The 21200-nt window shown below is 36.7% G+C and overlaps 1 protein-coding gene across 1 annotated transcript in view; it reads right to left on the bottom strand.

Moving 5' to 3' along the window:
- Positions 1-5608: 5608 nt before the first annotated feature.
- The window catches only part of PRKAR2B (protein kinase cAMP-dependent type II regulatory subunit beta), a 114730-nt gene continuing 99138 nt past the window's right edge, over positions 5609-21200 (bottom strand). Inside the window, exons 6-11 of the mRNA XM_005550477.4 lie at positions 20551-20704; positions 16236-16337; positions 14022-14096; positions 10278-10343; positions 10003-10141; positions 5609-7957 (exon numbers count right to left, since the gene is read on the bottom strand). Of these exons, the coding sequence (XP_005550534.1) occupies positions 7824-7957; positions 10003-10141; positions 10278-10343; positions 14022-14096; positions 16236-16337; positions 20551-20704 (670 nt within the window). The 3' untranslated portion in view covers positions 5609-7823. The remainder of the gene's footprint in view (positions 7958-10002; positions 10142-10277; positions 10344-14021; positions 14097-16235; positions 16338-20550; positions 20705-21200) is intronic.

Raw genomic sequence — 21200 nt, 5'->3', positions numbered from 1 at the left:
TCTCTAGTACACAGACTGTGAGATCTGCTTTCAGCTAAACCTTATTTTTAAAAGTTAAACTATTTTAAAGTTTTTACCAAAAGCCTTAGTGGTGATATTCTTTTATTGGGGAACACTGGAAATGGGGAAAAAAAATTCAACTTTAGATCCAGATATTGTACAATATATTACAAATAATAATTTATCCTTTAATAGCTCTATAAAGCCTTTTCCATTCATTCAGAAACATTTAGTTCCATTTTTTTTACCATGGTGCCAATTACTGAGAATAAAAAGACAGAAAACATTTTTTGCATACTTTTTCTCATTTTTGTCCAAGTCTTTAATATGAGTTAAATTTAGATAGTTTAGTCACAACTGATTAAATACTAGTATTAGAATTCGCTACACCTTTAAGTGGACAATTAGTCCAATCTTCTGACTTCCCTAGGGGGCTAAATGACCACATTAGTACCTTATGTGTATTTAACAGGGACCTCATTAATTGAGTGACCAATAAAACTAGCCAACTTATAAGCCAGAAGAAAGATCAAAGTACAAAACTAGTAAGATCTCCTTGGAAATTTTTACATGTTCAAATTATACTCTCAGACTAAAACAGATATAATCACAGTTTTTAACTATCCTTCAGATGTTTCCATGATAAAATTGACATTAAAAATCAGTTTCTTTAAATAACACCTCTTCTTGATTGGTACAGTCACAATTATCTATACACACATGTACACACATAAAATGTATGCAAAAATATGTCAAGAAACTGTGAAATCAAAATGTCTTTCCAGCAGTTTGTGAAGTTACTTCTGTTATCTTAAATATCAAGTTCTAATTTGTTATATCTCTAACAAACAAAAGAAAAAAACAAACAGAAGAAAAAAAACCGATAAATCCTATTTAGGAGTGAAATAATGTATTTCCCTGATTCCACCATATTTGACACACCAATGGCTGCTTTGTTGAACTAAATAGAAGTTCAAGTACATGCATTGCCTGATATTGAAAATAATCACTTTGAATTGTCAAAAGGTAAACAAATGAAATCACATGAACAAGTACTAAATAGAGAAACACATGTATGGTCTAAGTAAGTACTTCTCAGAGTTTTCAGATAGCATCTTGCAAATTTAAACTCAAACAAATATCCTTCCATATACCTTACTATCCTTTAAAATGAGTTAATTTTCTAATTAGTTCAAAGTACTCAGGTAATTCAGGCAAGTTATAATGAAATCCACGGGAGCTGATGATGGCCATTTTAGAACTGAGTCATCTCCTGTTCCTGTAGTTCTTGATACAACTCAAGTTTAGATTTTGCTCCGATGACCAGAAAGCAAGACCTTTCTTCAGTGGCTGATAAGCTACTGTCTTAACACTATAACCACATTAGGAAGAAAAATCAACGTAAGATGGAAGAATCAAAATGATTGTGTCTCTGGCTTGGGTAATTGCAGTATGTTGGGGAAGGGTGGTTATGCTGATGTTATTGACTAAGGGAATGCTGGAGAGGATAGCAGATTTGGGGACTGGGAGGAAGGAAAAGGATAGGTTCAGCCTCAGGTGATGAGCATCTGTGCAGGCAAGAAATCTGAGTCTAGAGGTCCTTAGGCAGCTGAATATATTCATCTGGCATTTAGGAAGGCCAAGTCTAGAGAAATAAACCTGAGTATCCTCAGGACATAGAGAGGACTACTCATTTTTTTATCCTAATTTTTCTCAAAAAGTTTTTATCAAGTCTAATTTGGTATAAATGAAAATGTATTTAGAGAAGGCAACAGTTCTATTTCATCTCACTCTCAATGTATAAAATCAAGCTCAAATGACTATTCTCATGTCTTGCAAGTTTTCTAGAGATCATTACTGTTATCTGAACTATTTAACACAAATTCTCACATAATATTTTCTACTCCTTATTTGGTATCCTAGGCCCTTCTCTATGTTTAGTTGCTAGCAAAAAGTACCTCATTTTAAGTACAATTAAGTCGGATAAAGAGCAACTAAAATTGTAGGAATAGGGCCGGGCACGGTGGCTCACGCCTGTAATCCCAGTACTTTGGGAGGCCGAGGCGGGCAGATCACAAGGTCAAGAGATCGAAACCATCCTGGCCAAAATGGTGAAACCCCATCTCTACTAAAAATACAAAAATTAGCTGGGCGTGGTGGCACGCGCCTGTAGTCCCAGCTACTCGGGAGGCTGAGGTAGGAGAAACGCTTGAACCCGGGAGGCGGAGATTTCAGTGAACCGAGATCTCACCATTGCACTCCAGCCTGGCTGACAGAGCCAGACTCCGTCTCAAAAAAAAAAATTGTAGGAATAGTACACACATCGCTTTTTATCACACTGGGCTAAACTGAATATTATTGCTTACATTTGTCTCCCCTCCACATTTACATTCTCTCTTTCCTTATCAGTCCCCATCTCATGTGCTTTTGTCTGGTCCATAATAAGCAATCAAAAAAATACATACTTGTGAAACATGAAAAGTTAGGGGAGGCCGGGCGCGGTGGCTCACGCCTGTAATCCCAGCACTTTGGGAGGCCGAGACGGGCGGATCACAAGGTCAGGAGATCGAGACAATCCTGGCTAGCACGGTGAAACCCCGTCTCTACTAAAAAACACACACACAAAAAAAACTAGCCGGGCGAGGTGGCGGGCGCCTGTAGTCCCAGCTACTCGGGAGGCTGAGGCAGGAGAATGGCGTAAACCCGGGAGGTGGAGCTTGTGGTGAGCTGAGATCCGGCCACTGCACTCCAGCCTGGGCGACAGAGCGAGACTCCGTCTCAAAAAAAAAAAAAAAAAAAAGGGGGGGAGACAAGCAGCATGAATTTTCTCATATACAGCATAGTGTAGCACTATATATAGGATGCTGGTCTGAATATTCAACTTTGTTGAATAACTTGCGTGCACTTTAACTGTCACTTCCTCAATGTAGTCATTGTTATTATTTGAGCCATCTTCCAGCTATGTTTATATGATAAGCACTATTATTCATTTTTGTTTCCCTCACAGTGTCAGTCACTGAAAGGCAAACAAAGTATTGGGTTGGTGCAAAAGTAATAGTGATATTTGCCATTTTTACCATTTAAAAAAAGGCAAAAACCGCAATTACTTTTGCACCAACCTAATTAACACCAACTCCTTCAAGTTATACAGTATATAAGTAATAAAAATGTTGAGGATATTTAAGTTCAGCTTTAAAGAGCAATTAGGAGAAAATAGATTTGCCAAAGATGCCTTTATAGTGTGCACCTTTCTTAAAACTATTACTTGGCTTTTAAAAAATGTCATTTGTATATACTTCAAGAATGTAGTCATTATGTAAAGGAAGTACACTTGTATTAAATGTCAGCCCTTGGCCTAAGAGAGGTGATGAAGTTTCAGGGATGCAGAGTTTATTCTCTTGTTCCTCAGCAAGATCTAGGAAGGTTTCCAGTTAGGACCAAGATGGAAAACCAGTCATCAATAGCAACTTAAGATTTTAACTAGTCATATTTCCTGTTCATAAACTCATTCAAGGGTCTACTTTGTAACTTTTTCAAGTTAAATAGAAAATATTTAGGGTTTCATGTCTGAGTTGTTACAGTCAAGAGCCACAGAAAACTCTCCCTTGTGCCTGAAAAAAAGGTCATTTTCTGTTTTCCAATGACAGTAAAAAATGCATTTATATGCTATAATGAATCAGTTATAATTGATTATAACTGATTCATTGTAATCAATTATAATGATTGACATGATTTAATGTATATACATTTTGTATTAGCATTTTTTATATTTGGAAAAATGATGAGACTCAGGCTATGGTTAAATCAAAATCTGGGAAAACCACCTCTTTGGTAGGTAGCATTCATTTTTGTGATGTAGACATTACCTCCCTATCAGATATCACCACATCTTCCTATATATGATACATACTTCTTCAGGATTTTCTAGGCAATTTTAGATTTATAAATTTGGAGCATAAAAAAGTAAAGAAAGACCCAGATCTGTCGGTCAAATCAAAAGTTTTCCTCTCAAAATAATCTTATTCTCTGCATTGGAAACTATATACCAATTTATATGCCAGGCTCATTAACATTATTTGGGAAAATATATGAGGCCATGAATTGGATGAGGAATCAATAGATCTCAATTTTCCACGAGTTCTGCCATCAACTCACAAAGTAAATGACTTTAGTGAAGTCACTGATTGTCCCTAGGTATACACATTGAACAACTCTATAGTCTATTCAGTCTATCCAGTTTTGCTGCCTTTAAAAGTATTCTAGAACAGGTAAGATTGTCTCAACTCATTCCAATTTTTCCTTTTTGTCAAAATTCTTTCTGATACCTGGCATCAGGCTGTACCAAACACTAAATTTTAGAAGATAGCATTCCTTATAAACTCTATTTCTCTTAGGTAGTAATTTTTTTTAATAGAATCCCCTGTTCAGCAATTTAACAAAGCTCTGCCTTAATCCAGATGTATGACTCACCTCTCGAGGCCTACACAGTATTAATTTTCCTTGAGAATGCCAAAGGTCATCTCATCCTTGTTACGTTTTTTGAGAAAGGAAAAATTCTATCAATATCTTTAAAGGTGCTTTGGAAAGGGAAAGAACACAGCATGTTTTTAAATCTTGCGTTTCAATAAAATAAAATCCAAAGTCCCTTGCTTCATGCCATTTCACTTGAATAATTTTTAAGCTTGTTTGTTTGTTTGCTTTATAGATGGAGTCTCGCTCTGTCGCCAGGCTGGAGTGCAGCGGCACAATCTCGGCTCACTCCAACTTCCGCCTCCCGGGTTCAAGCGATTCTCCTGCCTCAGCCTCCCAAGTAGCTGGGACATGCCACCATGCCCAGCTAATTTTTTTATTTTTAGTAAAGATGGGGTTTCACTATATTGGCCAGCATGGTCTCGATCTCTTGACCTCATGATCCTCCCGCCTCAGCCTCCCCAAAGTGCTGGGATTACAGGCATGAGCTACCGTGCCCGGCCTCTTTAAGCATTTTAAATGGCATTTAGCCAGAGTTTATAATACTAATCCTAATGGTAACACATATACATTCACCTAAGTTGTGTCACAGGTAATGTATATGTTAAAATATCTGCACTAATCCCTAGTTCATATGGATATGCAGAAAACAACACACACATACACACACATCTTTATTTAAAACAAGGGAAAGCACCGTCACTCTTGGGGAAAAAGTCCTCAACCCTTTCCTTAGCCCCACATGATACACAGGAGGCTCTGTCCTTGAACGGTCAACAGAGAATTCTCACATAGTAAGGAGTGTTGATTAGTAATTAAATAATGACATCCACAAGTCAAACTTGAGCTGTTTTAATTAGATAATTTTACACAAATTCCTAGTTAGCCAGATTTATTTGGTTATTCTAAGTGGCCAAATAAATCTGCAACACACCACAATTATTTCTCCCACACATGACGAATAGCTAATAATTTTAAAAACCTATTGCCATACAGAACCATACTTTCTTACTATGTTATGCCCTGGGGGTTAGCTTCCACATGCCACATTTCTATCATGCTTTTCAATGAATTATGCATTATGCAAGTCAGAAAAGTTTAAAGAAGCAAAAAAGTATGAAAAACAATAATTCATGTATTTTATTATAAAAGTGTGCTTTATTATAAGGAAAATTTAAATATAACCAACAATACTGAAAATAATGTAAGTGGCATTTATAGCCTTGGTCAAAGTTCTTTATTAAACAGGCATTTGCTGTTCCATGAATAGTTAACAATTAGTTTATGCAACAAAATAGATAACTTGAAAAAGTGAGTAAGAATACAGAATGATGAACCAGGAATCTGGAGTTCTTTTGTGTTTTTTCTTGTTTAACAGACACGGCTTTTAAAATAAAATCTGAAATATAAAACAAGTTATCTTCATGTAGAGAGCTCTCTTTTCCTACAAGAAGGTTTTGCAAAAATGTTAAACAGTGTTCTAAAAATGTGGCTGAAGTTATACTTTACATACTTTAACTTCTTATATATACATTATCCAATTAACATTCTAACCACATTTTCATATACAAGTGGGACCATAAACATTCTCTAATAAGACTACACTAGCACAGAGTAATTTTACCCATGTATATATATTCATTTGAAACCTGTTTCCCAAAATGAAATCGCTCATTTAAAAGCAAACAACTGGTTAGAATTAATGTCTCTAGATACTGGGTCATGGGGCCTAGAAATCATGTAAGAGTATATTGCTTTGGTTGAATATAATTAAATTCATCTTATCTGGCAGCATACTGAGCATATCAATGAACAATGAAAATCTAGTACATCTGAGTTAATCCTGCACTAATTTCAACTATGAGTGTACATTAAAGCAATGGCAAGGCCTAATGGTATATATGGTAAGGGCAGATATTCATTTTGTCTTTATATAGGGTTATGCTCATAAAAATTTGTTTCTATTACTCTAGAGGATGTTTCTAAGAATTAAAAACAAAAAAACAAACCATATTGGCTGCTGATCAATGAGACTGTAGGTTGGCAACCATCCTAAGAAGAACAGAAACCCAAGGGAACAGATGTCTACAAAGGACTGTAATGTGTAGGCCTAGTGAAGAACAAAGAAATAAACTGTGAGCATGCTGATAAGGATCCCAAATTATTTTTAGGACAGGAGAGATTTTTTAGGTGTAAGATCTTAAAGAATATAAAACATGTCGGATCTTAAGTTTAAATCACATTTTTAAAAAAAACTTTGTGACATTAAATGTCAAGATCAAATTTTTTTTTTTTTGAGACGGAGTCTCACTCTGTCGCCCAGGCTGGAGTACAGTGGCGCGATCTCAGCTCACTGCAAGCTCCGCCTCCCAGGTTCACGCCATTCTCCTGCCTCAGCCTCCAGAGTAGCTGGGACTACAAGCGCCCACCACCATGCCCGGCTAATTATTTTGTATTTTTAGTAGAGACGGGGTTTCACTGTGTTAGCCAGGATGGTCTCGATCTCCTGACCTCATGATCCGCCTGCCTCGGCCTCCCAAAGTGCTGGGATTACAGGCGTGAGCCACTGCACCCGGCCCAAATTTTTAAAGATATAGAATATGGAGAATTGCAAAATAAAAAGAGGAAGCAGATATATGCTTGATGAGGGAAAAATGCATTAATGATCTCTCATCTAAAAGACTCTTTTCCTTATTATCATAATGACTAAATTGCCTGTCCATAAACCCACTGGAATATGTAGGTTACTGACATTATGCCAATGAAATCAAAATGTACTTTATTGCAAAAATATAAAAGTTTTAAAATTGCATATATTTTATACCATTTCACCAATAGGCCAAGGCCAGCACATAACTTATCAAGCTAGAAAACTTTAAAACAAAAATGATTAAAATGTTACTGTGTATAACGAGTTATAAAAAAAAAAATGTGATGCCATGCTGTGTAGCATGTTTAATTTCCAAGTGCCCTCTTACATGGGGATAGTCACTAATACCTCAGTCTGAGTAAGTAAAACACATATAGCCTATGATAACATCCTTTAATTATCTTCTTAAACACAGATACTTTCTATATATTACAATCATTTTAATAAACCTTTCGGTCATAATTTTGTGGAGTACAAAGTCATTTTATCAGTATGTTGATTTTTTTCTGAACTACTCTTTAGGAAGTGATGTTAAAGCCTATTGACTATTAAATCACTACTGTTTATTGATACGTTGTAAATGTAAAAAAAGGAAAAAACCTGAAATCACAGAAAATGCTTGGCATCTACACAAACACATTCTCAGTGGACTAACCACTACTGTGTAATTTTGTCACTATAGGTCTTGCTCCATACTTTTGCTTCATGCAGTGGGTTCAACAATATCCATGTTTGTTCCAAACAGGGCAACTAATTGTTCTTCATAGGTAGCGATGTTCCTTTTCATAATTTCCATGCAAGGTCCCAGAAGCCTTTCAAATGCTTGCACATCCATTGCTAAGAAAAGAGAAGATTTTTTTTTAATAACATTCTTTGCAAATCTGCAGAATTTCTAAGTTATTACAATTATTTCTAAGTCATATACAATACATTCCATATATATCAATAATGCAATGATATTTTAGGTAAATACTATAAAATACAAGAAAAAGCATAATGATAAAAATGTTCCACTTGAAAAAGGAAGCAGCCAGGGCCACACTCTGCAGTCCCTTGGCAATATGATGAGCAATGCTAAGTTGGTGGGAGGTTCCTGGTCCAAGCTGAGAAAAGAATGAGGGACTATCATGGAAAGACCTTAGAATTTTAAAAAATAAATGTGCTGTCTCCACCTTAGAAATGTCTACTCCTCAAAGATGGCACAGGAGTGTTTTCTATCCTGTGTTCCCTTCTCAGGGTTTAAAATGCCATGTTGTGAAGGCCAGGTGTTAACTTTTGTAATTTTTGCTCCCCATACAAATTTGGATCCCTATGCAATCCCAAAATGGCAGCTGACATAATGCTTCTGTTTACTTCTATAAGTACATGCTAGATATCACTTTGCTTGCCTGTCTCCTGGATCTTAAAACTGGATTCATAATATATAGATAGAAAATATGACATACCCTACATATAAAAGTACAAATTAAAATATATCTTCTTCGCCTTTTAAATTAGCAAAGATAAAAAAAGGCAATGCTGACAAGAATAGGGTGAATGGGCATTATGGCACTGCTAGTAGCATGTAAATTAGTACAAATAAAAGTAATCTGGCAAATATGTGTCAAAAGTTAATTTTTTAAAAGCCCACTCCTGAAAACCATTTCTAAGGAAAACTCCTATAATACAGAAAAGCCTTCTATGCACAAAAAAATTGGTCCCCACCAAAACGTTGGAGCCAAAACCTTCAAAGTATTTACCAGTGAGGAATGATTAATTTATCATGTATATATTTACCTAAAAGAATTTTAAAATTTGGTGTAACAGAATAAGAACATTCCTAAGCATAGTGAACTTTAAAAGTTATTTGGAAAACTGTTTAACAACTGGAAGCCCACACAAATAAAAAGGACAAGAAGAAATTATAATAGCAGAAATCACTGAGTGGCAGTGGTATGTTTTTTCCTACATTTTCTGTATCTCAGGTTTTCTTTGATGTGAATGTAATAATCTATTATTGAAAAAAATTAACAGAATTTCACTCACCTCACCTTTACTCTTTCTAATAGCTCTACTTAGGGAAATTACCTGTCAGTTTCTAATTGTCTTCTCTTCCGTCCAAATTTAACACTTGATTAATATTATACTTATTTAAAACCTTTTAAAGAATGACTTCTCTAAGAAGTTAATTCTAAGGATCCTTGCAAATCTTGAAAACATTAAAACTAAGTTTATTCTATTGAATTATGGATGAAAAGCACAGAGAGGGTAATTACTGTGGGATCAATTTTCTTAAAATATTCACCATATTGCCACCTCCTGAACTATATTTTCTTATCAAAGTAAGTGATTTCTCAGATATACAATCTCAGATATACAGAGATGTCTGCACCTGAAGACGGCATTTCTGCCAAGCTACTCTAGTAAAATAGTAATAACGACTGAACAGCAAAGAACATTTGACTGTGCTTTGACAAACGTGAACCTTTGTTTCCCAGTACTCTAATGAGTAAGGATTCTCCCAGCATCTCAGCATTCCCCGCAGATCTTAATAACGGACTTTATAAAAATCGTACCTTAGCCTTCTCTTTTGAGGAACATAGCACATGTTGCTTATGAGAGATTCCATATAAAACGTGGTACTTGGAATTCTTATTTTAATGACAAATATGAGATGTTATTTCATATATACACAAACGAGCAAAATGTACCTGGATGTAAAAATTTCAAAGAAAAAATGGCTTCCACAAATTAATTTTGTAAGGCAACGAGTCCTAATCTTGTTACCTTTTGTGGGGACCACAAAACCTGTGAACCCAATAAAATGATTCATTCAACATGAATACATAAAATGCAGACATAAGTTCAACCAGGAGAAGCACGCCCACTGTTGCAATCCCTACCTAAACATTTGACAGTCCCGATGGCGTGCGCAGAAGCTGCTCGAGGTTTGTTAGTTACCAGGGCAAGCTCTCCAAAGTACTGTCCCCGCGAACATCGAGCGATTTCTACTGCACCATTCTCTTCCACTTCTGATTTACCCTGACAAGGCAATTAAAAAGATGAGCTTTTCCTCAGCTTATGAAAAGTAAAATTAACCTCAGTCTAAACATCAAAAAGTAAATCTGTTGTGTTCCTTGCTAATAGTATGTAGGCTTTGAGGACTTACAATGCTTACCTTTCTTTTCATAGTAATTTTCACTTCTCCAGATTCTACAATGAAAAAAGAATCAGCCGAATCTCCCTATCAGAATAACAAAAATAGACGGTGAAAATGCAAATTAACTGACAACAATCTTGTTACCTTTCATATCCCTAAAATTGATCCAACCCCAAAGTACAGATATTGACCTGAAAAGTGAACTCCCATGGGAACAGGCTATCTCAGTTTCTAAATCAAGAGGTTTTTTTTTTTTTTTGAGACAGAGTCTCGCTCTGTCACCCAGGCTGAAGCAAGCTCCATCTCTCGGGTTCACACCATTCTCCTGCCTCAGCCTCCCGAGTAGCTGGGACTACAGGCACCCGCCACCACACTCGGCTACTTTATTTGTATTTTTAGTAGAGACGGGGTTTCACTGTGTTAGCCAGGATAGTCTCAATCTCTTGACCTCGTGATCTGCCCGCCTCGGCCTCCCAAAGTGCTGAGATTACAAGCGTGAGCTACCGCGCCCGGCCCTAAATCAAGAGGTTTTGATGGACAATTATGTAGTAATGATTTCATTTGTAAAATTATTTGAAATAATACTCTTTTCCCCTCGAGATGGAGTCTTGCTCTGTCACCCAGGCTGGAGTGCAGTGGTGTAATCTCAGCTCACTGCAGCCTCCACCTCCTGGATTCGGGTGACTCTCCTGCCTCACCCTCCCAAGTAGCTGGGATGACAAGCGTGTGCTACCACACCCAGCTAATTTTTTCCCCCTTTTTAAAAAATTTTACTTTAAATTCCAGGATACATGTGCAGAACATGCAGGTCTGTTACACAGGTATACATGTGCCATGGCGGTTTGCTGTACCTATCAACCTGTCATTTGGTTTTAAGGCCAGCCCCGCATGAATTAGGTATCTGTCCTAATACTCTCCCTACCTTCACTCCCCACCCCGTGACAGACCACAGTGTGTGATGTTCCCCTCCCTGTTTCCATGTGTTCTCATTGCTCAGCTGCCACCTGTGAGTGAGAACATTCAGTGTTTGGTTTTCTATTCCTGTGTTAGTTTGCTGAGAATGATGGCTTCCATTTTCATGCATGTCCCTGCAAAGGATCACATTCCTTTTTATGGCTGCACAGTATTCCATGGTGTATATGTACCACATTTTCTTTATCCAGCCTATCACTGATGGGGGCATTTGGGTTGGTTCCGTATCTTTGCTATTGTAAATAGTGCTGCAATAAACATACGTGTGCATGTGTCTTTATAGCACAATGATTTATATTCCTTTGGGTATATACCCAGTAATGGGATTTGTGGGTCAAATGGTATTTCTGCCATCAAAAAGTGGGCAAAAGATATGAACAGACACTTCTCAAATGAAGACATTTATGTGGCCAAAAAACATATGAAAAAAAGCTCAACATCACTGATCATTAGAGAAATGCAAATCAAAACCATAATGAGATACCATCTCACACCAGTCAGAATGGCAATTATTAAAAAGTCAAGCAACAATAGATGCTGGTGAGGCTGTGGAGAAATAGGAACGCTTTTGCACTGTTGGTGGGAATGCAGATTGGTTCAACCATTTTGCAGGACAGTGTGGCAATTCCTCAGGGATCTAGAACCCGTATTTATTTATTTATTTTGTATTTTTATTAGAGATGGGGTTTCACCATGTTGGTCAGGTTGGTCTCGAACTCCTGACCTCAATGTGATCCACCTGCCTCAGCCTCCCAAAGTGCCGGGATTACAGGCATGAGCCACTGTGCTTGGCCCTGAAATAATATATTCTCTACCACCGTATTTCTGCTAAAAACCAAGAAAATGTGACAAATAACACTAGGGTAAGAATTTCACCCAAATTTCAGCCTAGATAACAGCATACATAGTTGGAAATGGCAACACTGCTGTGTATGCCAGCAGCATCCCCTTAGTTGGCAGAAACATATCTGCAGATCCTGAGCTCCTTAGGAAGTGCCAAGACGTGCACCCTGCGTCATCCTAACATTGCAAGCATTGGCGTGGTGACCCAAGATAACCCATCAACTTGCAAAGAGCAGAAAGCACCCAGATGGAGCCGGAAGCAGCAGATGTGGGCCTTGACATTTTCACTACAGTCAACTGAGGACCAAACTCTGACATGCTAGCCTACTGACATTCCATTTCAAGGCACTGGAAGGACTTCTAAAAGAGAAGTGTTGCTATTTCTACCCATATATCTGTTCTTTCTTGTTTCTGTTTCTTAATGAACTCTGCCTTGACCTCCAGTGATGCAGTCTGAATTAAACAATACAATATGGAAGATAATAATACAGACACTGACTTTTCTAAGACTCTCAAAGTGATTCTGGAGAAATTTAAAATACTTCAAAATTCTTTAATACAAATTCAAGAAGTTTAGCATCTGATTCTATCACAAAAATAAATGTTGAATTTAGATTTTTAGAATATAGTGTGTATATATGTATATTTATAAATGCTTAAAAGACAACAAATATGTAAAAATATCCTTAATAAACCCTAAGTATAGCATATGTCCTTTCCCTTATTTTTATATCAGGTTTTCATAAAAGCTTCATATTAAGTTTTTGAGTGTTCTGAATCATAATAAGTCTATTAACTGCTGAGTAATTTTTAACTATTTTTAAAGCATGCCCTAAGAACTGATGAAAACTGAATACGGTCTGTGAATTATGCCAATGTCATTTTCCTAGTTTTGATATTGTTATTAATAGTGATGCAAGATGCATTAGGAGAAACTGGGTGAAACTGGTACACGGGACCTCTCAAAACTATTTTTGCGACTTCCTGTGAATCTATAATTATTTTAAAATAAAAACCTTTAAAAATCATTTAAAACATGCTCTGTGCTTTGTTATTTACCAATTTATATAGTAGAACTTTAACTTTATTTGACTCCATTTCTTCCCAATCCCTGACTGCTGTAACACACACACACACGCAGCAATGGGAGAGGGGTGCTGATTGAAAGATTTACTTATGCATTTGTCTTCTAAAATAATTATCTTTTTCTCAATCTCAAAGACCTTGAATCTTGTTTCCCATATAAAGGAAGAGACTGCATTTCAGATAAAGAGCACAAAATAGTATAAGGTTGTGATACAAAAATTACAGTATCTATTAAAAATCCATTTTAATCATTTGCTCAGTGCTTCACAAATATAACTAGGAAACAAGGTACTATCATCTGCATGCTTCACCTATGAACAGTCTTCACAAATTCTACTTTTAGTAGCCCTACTCCAACCCAGGTATCTAATATTATTGGTTCCAGTTGGGATCTGAGAAAAGTATTAGGGATTATATAGCATGTTGACCCACATGTAGTGCTTGGAAGCCAAAACATTATATGTTGCAGTGTGTTCCCTTCTTGGTGACTTTTATCAAGGAGCAGCCTCAGGAAGTTTCATCATGAAATGATCACGCAAAACTCTACAGAATTTTCCAGTGTACTTTCTGGGTCCTCATGGAAGATTCACCTGTTTTTTCCTCTTATAAATGACTACAATGATGCAGAAAATCATTTGATGGTTTAATACATATTCATTAAGAGTTAATTACATAAAAATATTCAATAGCGTAGTAACTATAAATGAAGCCATTTTTAACAGGTTATTTGGTAGAAGTAATATTTATTTAACCCATCACTGCATACTAGTTTTAGAAACATGAAAAGTTTATCAAGATCTACAACTACACAAACCTTTTGGAAAATAACCCTAAACTGAATTAGATTTCAAAATATCATACCTGAGCAATGATTTGTTCTCCATCGTTGTATACTTTGGTGCCTATCACATCTACTACTTTCAGGCGTTCAGAAAACTACAAAGAAAGAAAGACAATATTAAATAGAAACAAATTAACTGGGTAAGCTGATCTATTTAAGAAGTAAAAAACTGGTAGCCTACAGGACAAATAAATTGAGCAGTGTGTAGGTTGTTATGTGTTTGTTGTATTATCAGTCAGCATTTTAAAATAAATTTTTCATAAAAATTGGATCTCCAGCTTCTCTTGAAAAATCAGCATCAAATAACCCATATTTCCACATGGCAACAATAACACTATGGTGGGATAGCAGCTGTTTCTTTAATGAAATACATGTTCTCCAATCTGCCAAAGTCCCTTCCTGGCTTGGTTTTCTTCTCTGTGTTACCTGCCTAGCTTTGAAGGCACTGGATTTCCAATCCCTGACCTACTTTTATTTAAAGAAATATGCTGCTGGAAAAGATCAGCTGTCTACCACACACTACGTGATATGGACAAAACTTCTACCAGGCGTAAGCTGATAATCCAACAGAGACATTCAAAAGGAGAAGCACAGCTGTTTTGACACTTGCCATTTTACAAGACATTGTGGGTACATATATATGCCTGTCTTTAATTACTCTCAAAATATTTCAAATATGACAGTGAAATAGAAAAGCATTTAATTTAATGATAAAGTATGGAAAATGAAGCTGAATTTTTAGAGTAACAACAACCTATTCTCTCTCGTTAAGTCGTTACCTTCAAAGATAAAAACCTAAGAGCTGGTCTCATTGAGACGACATCTGGGCTAAGAAATGAAGGAGCCCTGCGGCCGTGGAGGAAGGCATTCCACACAGAGAGCAAGTATGAAGACCCTGAAGTGGGTGTGGGACAGGTGTGTTTGAGAAGTGGCAAGAAGCTGATGTGTCTACAGAGAGATGATGAATGTGGAGCAGTAGGAAATGAGGTTGGGGAAAATGGGCAGGGGAATGGGACAGACTGTGCAGAGCCTTAGAGGCCATGTGAGGAGGAGCTTAAACAGAGCAGGGCCACAACCAGGGATTTTAGAAGATTATTCTGCAATTAACCAGGCAAGAGGTGATGGTGGTTCAGATAAGTCAGTGCTAACTCGAAGGTTTCTGGCCTGAGACACTGGAAGGATATGTTACCATCTGCAGGGAGAGAGAAAAGGAGTAGATTTGGGACATACTAGGTCTGAGAGGTCTATTAGACATCTGAGAGGAGATCTTGTATTTGCAGTTGGATAAGTAAGTCTGACCTTCAAGGGAAGGGCCTTGCCCAGTGACACCAATTTTAAGAAACATCAATATATGGACAGTACAGATGGTCCCTGACTTACAATGGCTCAATTAATTATTTTTCAACCTTACAGTTGTTTGAAAGCGATAGAAAATATACTTCTAATTTTGAGTTTCAATCTTCTCCCAGGTGATATGCAGTACAATGCCAGGCAGACAGCCACAACACCCAGCCAGCCTCACCACAATGAGATGAACCCATGCTCTCCAGTGCACTGTGCTGCCAGGTGACTGTTCCCAACTATAGGCTGATGTGAGTGTCCTAAGCATAGGCTGAGCTAGAATGTTCCATAGTTTACGTGTATTAAATACATTTTCTATTTATGCTATTTTCAACTCACAATAGGTTTATTCATAAGATAACCCCAGCATAAGTCAAGGGACATCTGTATTTAGGGCCATGGGATCTGACATGTTCACCAAGTGAGTAAGTGTATCCTGAAAAGAGAAGAGGCCAAGGACAGAGGCCTGGAATGCCAGTTTTAAGAGGAGAAGAAAAGAGGAATAAACAGCAAAGATGACTGAGAGGAAGAGGCCAGAGAGGACATCTTCTATCTAGAGAACGCCTCCCTGTAAAGTTACAACTAGTGGCTCTTGCCTACATCTATGTGATTGTATGACGTCTGCTATTAGATAAAGACCACATATACATGTGCTATAGATGCGGGGTAGGAATGCAATTATACAAAACAACTTTCAAATAACAAAACAAATGCAATTATAGATAGCAGAAGAAACAATGAGTTATAAAAACTAGCATTACCACTTAATCTCTTCAAATAAAAACATGGATAAATTTTTTTTATTCAAGGAAATTTTTCTATAGAACTAAATATTCCTAGCAAAACAGAAACTTTTAAAGCAAAATAAAATAAAAGTATAAACATGCACTTACCTCCAAAGATTTAAGGAATGGCAGTGACTCAATAAAGCTTTCATACATTTTTCTCTTTTTGGCATTGTTTTTCACAATTATTCTCCTGAAGGTTACCCTGTCCTAAAGGCAGAATATCAAATAAAAGACAGTTAAAAGGTAAATTTTATGGGGGAAAAGCTATACAAATAGTTTTATTTTATTCCCTACAAGAAGCAATGATTGAAGATTCTGAAATAAAAGATTAACATCAGTATATTTTTAATGCAACTCATTTCATATTTTTATTTCATCAAGCACAAAATATAATACAGAACCCCATAAAATACTGTTTTCTTTTTTTTTTTTTAAGGAAGTATGTTTACTTTCATACATAACAGAAATCTGACCAACATGTTGGGCTCTGCCCACAAGGAGGCGCTATCACAGCATTTTTTAAAATATATGGTAGCACTGTGTTCTTTTACTCTGTGTTATGTACTCTATGTTTTTTCATATCCACATTATGTCAAAATTTTCTTTTTAAAAATGTGGAGATATGCCCAAAGAAATGATAAATGCTTAAAGTGATGGCTACTCCATTTACCCTGATGTCATCATTATGCATTGTATGCTGTTATCAAAATAGCTTATGTACCCTGTACATATATACACATACTATGTACCCATAAAAAATTTTTTTTAATGTGGAGGCACAGAGAAATTACAACTATGTTTTTGAGTAAGATCTAATTCCAGTGTTTACCATGTTCACAGTCTAAAATGTTCCTGTTTATGTTTATACTACATGCCCTCAAAAATGCAGAACTCGGTTGAAGAACTAGTAAAAATTTTAAGGATACAGCTCAAAAAATTATTTTCCTAAAAATTTTATTTTAAATAATCTCTCATATTTTAATTCTTTAATAAAAGCCTCAATAATTATGTTAGCTTGGCATTCATTAATAAACAATTATACCATTTTAATAAAGTAAAAATTGGGATATATTATTTAATAAATTACTATGCAAACAATTTAATATTTTTTACTTTTATTTTTAATTTTTGTGGGTATATAGTAGGTGTATATTTATGGGGTACATGAGATATTTTGATACAGGCATGCAACGTGAAATACGCACATCATAGAGAATGGGGTATCCGACCCCTCAAGCATTTATCCTTTGAGTTACAAACAATCCAATTACACTTATTTTAAAATTATACAATTTTATTATGTGCTACCAAATACTAGGTCTTATTCATTCTTTCTTATGCCACCATAGTAAGGCTGAATTTAAACGAACTAGTGCAATAGAGAAAAAGGCCAGTATAGATGAAAGTCTCTAGGTGCGATGGGCTGCAACTCAATGTTTCTATCATTCTAAAATCCCTCTGTTGAAATCCTGATCACCCAGGATAGTATTAGGTGGTGGAGTCTTTGGGAGATGGTTAGGTCATGAGGGTGGAGCATTCATGAATCGGATTAATGTCCTTATAAAAGAGATTCTAATGAGCTCCCTTGCCCCTTCCACCACGTGAGAACACAAGTAGAGGACGTTGTCTGTTAAACAGGAAAACAAGCCCTCCCCAGACCCGAATCTTCTGGTGCCTTGATCTTGGACTTCCCAGTGTCCAGACGATGAGAAATAAATGTTTGTTGCTTAAGCCTCCCATTCTGTAACAGTTTGTCACAGCGGCCCAAAAGGACTAGGACACTAGTAAATTAAACATCTTGTTTCCCAATTTGGTATTGGCTGTAATTTGGACTTGTTTTACTCCTAATACTTCTTTTAAAAGAAAATTTTACGATAATTAGCACAAATATTGAAATTATTTCCAAGCCTAGCTCTGCATCAGAATAAGCTAGAGTACTAAAAAGGATTTCTGAGACACCAGACTTGAATGACTCAAGATCTCTGCATGTAGGGCTCAATAATGTGTATTTCATAAATGCTCCCAAAGTGATTCTGATACATAATCAGGTTTGGAAATCAGGTATAACACCATTTTTATGGACAGAGTTTATTGCAAAACAGAGAAGACTCAAAATAGCTTAATGGTTTAGAAACTAATCATAATCAGTTATCTCTCTCAGAAAGAATTTACCATTAGTAACGTATCTCTTCACACCCAGTGTGACATATAAAGTCCAGAATTTCAAATACTTTCATCCTGAAGCCATTTCAACAATCCCCCTTCCAAATCATCAGTACAGTCACATAGATCATGTTACCCCTAAGGCTAACAGTGACCAAATATTATTTACAGAGTGAGGCTATACTGCAATGCTTTTCTCTTGGGCTTTTTTTTGCTTATCTTTACACTTACATTTATAAGGCAGACCTCCAGTCTGTTGACCTTAAAAGAAAAATTTCTTTTCTACTCGACTCTCCCTGAGAAGGAGTTATTATAGTCAAGTCGCCCTTAAAAAGCAGGCTTGAAATACTAAGCAATTATGTTAATTATCCTAACATTTTTAGAAAGCTATTATACATCAGGAGGATCATGACAAACTGCCCACTTTTATAAAATTTAGTAACATGTATAGACAACTAAAAATCTCTGAAAATGCTTAATCCTTCTTAGGAACTTAAGTAGTACGTGGACTAGGAAATTCTGGGTCTTTTATACCCAATTAAGGTTTCTACAAGGGGTAAAAACTATCAGTATTCAAAAAGGCCAACCTATAAAATCATTGATCTTATTCTGAAGATGTGCAAGGAGGCAATTTCCTCACTGTGTGACAATCTGAATCTGAATGGCAACCCCACTGGAATGACTACATTTGAAAAGTAAACCTTCCTCAATAAAACAGGTCATGGCAGATGCTAGATTTATCCCACCGCTTTAATGACAGGCAAACAAACACTTCTGTGGGTGAAGGACTGTTCTGGTTTGGAGTTTTTTCTTTGCTGGTTCTGGGTATTCAAATCGCTGACAGTTCTTAAAACACTTCAGATGATGAGTTTCCTTCTCCCTGAGACAACTCAGCTTTTCTTCTAAACCTTAAAAAAGTGACTCATCACATTTTTAAATAAGTATATAATAACTGGTTCTAATTAAAAGAAATGTAAAATGTCTTGTCTCTTTGATCAAGAGATATTTTTATCAGCTGAATCGACTTCAGAGTCAAATGCTGAACTGTGACTAAATAATGTGTGACTTCTGTAATGCTATATACAGTCGTCCTTGGAAATGAGACTGTTAACAAACTTCACATTTACTTCAACCTCTTCTCTTTCCACAAAAGGATTTGAGAGAAATAACCCAATAAATGCATGTCAAAACTAGTGGGTGAGCTATTTTCAACAATTTTAAAATAAAATACATATATTGTAAACATTTCCCTAAATCGATGCTGTTTAAAGTTTGGCCTGACATCAGGCAGTACTGCCACCTCCTGGGAGCTGATGAGAAATGCAAAAATCACAGGCCTCACCCCAGAACCACTGAATCAGAATCCACATTTTAACTGGATTCCCAGGTGATTTGGAAGCACATTAAAGTTGGAGAATCACTACCTTAAATACAATCTTCCAGAAGCAGCTTTAGTAGTGCCTAATAATTTGCATCCTATCATATGTGAAAATACTGCCCGAATATATCTTTAAAACAGCTTTTAAGTCTTGCAGGAATACCACATTAAGAAATATATTTAAAAGTACTAATGCCCAGGTCCCAGTGCTGAAGATTCTGATAAATTTGCCTGTGGTGGGATCTAGGTAAAAGGATTTTTAAAAAATACTCCAGGTAATTCTGATGTGGGGCACATCAGCACAGCGACCAAGCATTTTTTCCCTACACATCTGCTTTTAAATGCAGAGCAGTTACCAATCAATTTATAGCACCAAGAGCATCCTTTTATACTGGTTTCTCAAACTCCAAATTTCTGATGCAGTAGGTCAGAATCAATGGGTGGGGCCCCAGAATGGGCATTTCTAAAAAGTTTCCAAGTGATATAGCTGCCAGTGTTCACGGGACCACACTCTGGGAGCCACCAATTTATCAGATTATAATACTTACTTCAGAAAGCTATCTGAGAAAAAGTACTGAAGGTTGTGTTTGTATGGCTCGTTATTTTCTAAGAGTGGGTAAGACAGGAGCATTCTGAATCTGAGTGTCTTTCCTGGGACACCAGGTCCCAAGATCCTGACTGGACTGGAGGAGTGGGGGCAATGACATGAGGATCTGAATGCAGTCTTAGTGCCCTACAGTTCAGCATTCAGTGGCTGCTTAATAAATTACCTGATGACTGATGATCTTTAAATTAAAATACTACATGCGGCAATGTGTAACACTGTCATAGCAATTGCTACAAATCATAACATTCAGGTCAAATAAATATTTTACTCACCAAACCCCACAGAGCACCAGGAGAGGTAGCAGTGATTGTAGCTGCTCTGGGTGTATTGTACATTAAGGCCAGTTCGCCGAAACTCCCACGATTATCATAGTTACCAACACATCTTCCAACACCATCACATTTCACATAAATATCATATGTGCCTCTGTTGGACATATGTAGATTGGAGGTTAATTCAAATAAAATCTCATTAAAATAAAACATTATTTCAGAAAAGAGCCCTGTGAAATAAAATCGTATTTCCAGCCTGTTTATCCCCTCCGATGACAAGTAATAAAGGGGAATCCATCTGTGCCATCTGTTCCAGACCATGTGCCTGCTGGGAAAAATGGAACTAACCAATAAAAATTTGGAATAACAAATGATAAAACTATAACTAAAGACTATAACCAAATAGTATATGCATAAAAAACCACCTGGAGAGGCCAGGCCTCACGCCTGTAATCACAGCACTTTGGGGGGCCGAGGCGGGCGGATCACCTGAGGTTAGGAGTTTGAGACCAGCCTGGCCAACATGGTGAAACCCTGTCTCTACTGAAAACACAAAATATTAGCCAGGTGTGATGGTGGGATCCCATAATCCCAGCTACTCGGGAGGCTGACGCAGGAGAATCGCTTGAACCCGGGAGGTGGAGGTTGCA

Source organism: Macaca fascicularis, chromosome 3 (assembly GCF_037993035.2).
Source record: "Macaca fascicularis isolate 582-1 chromosome 3, T2T-MFA8v1.1".
NCBI classification, from domain to species: Eukaryota; Metazoa; Chordata; class Mammalia; order Primates; family Cercopithecidae; genus Macaca; species Macaca fascicularis.
The sequence above is the reverse complement of the archived record's forward strand: the minus strand, read 5'-3'. Positions and strand labels throughout refer to the sequence as shown.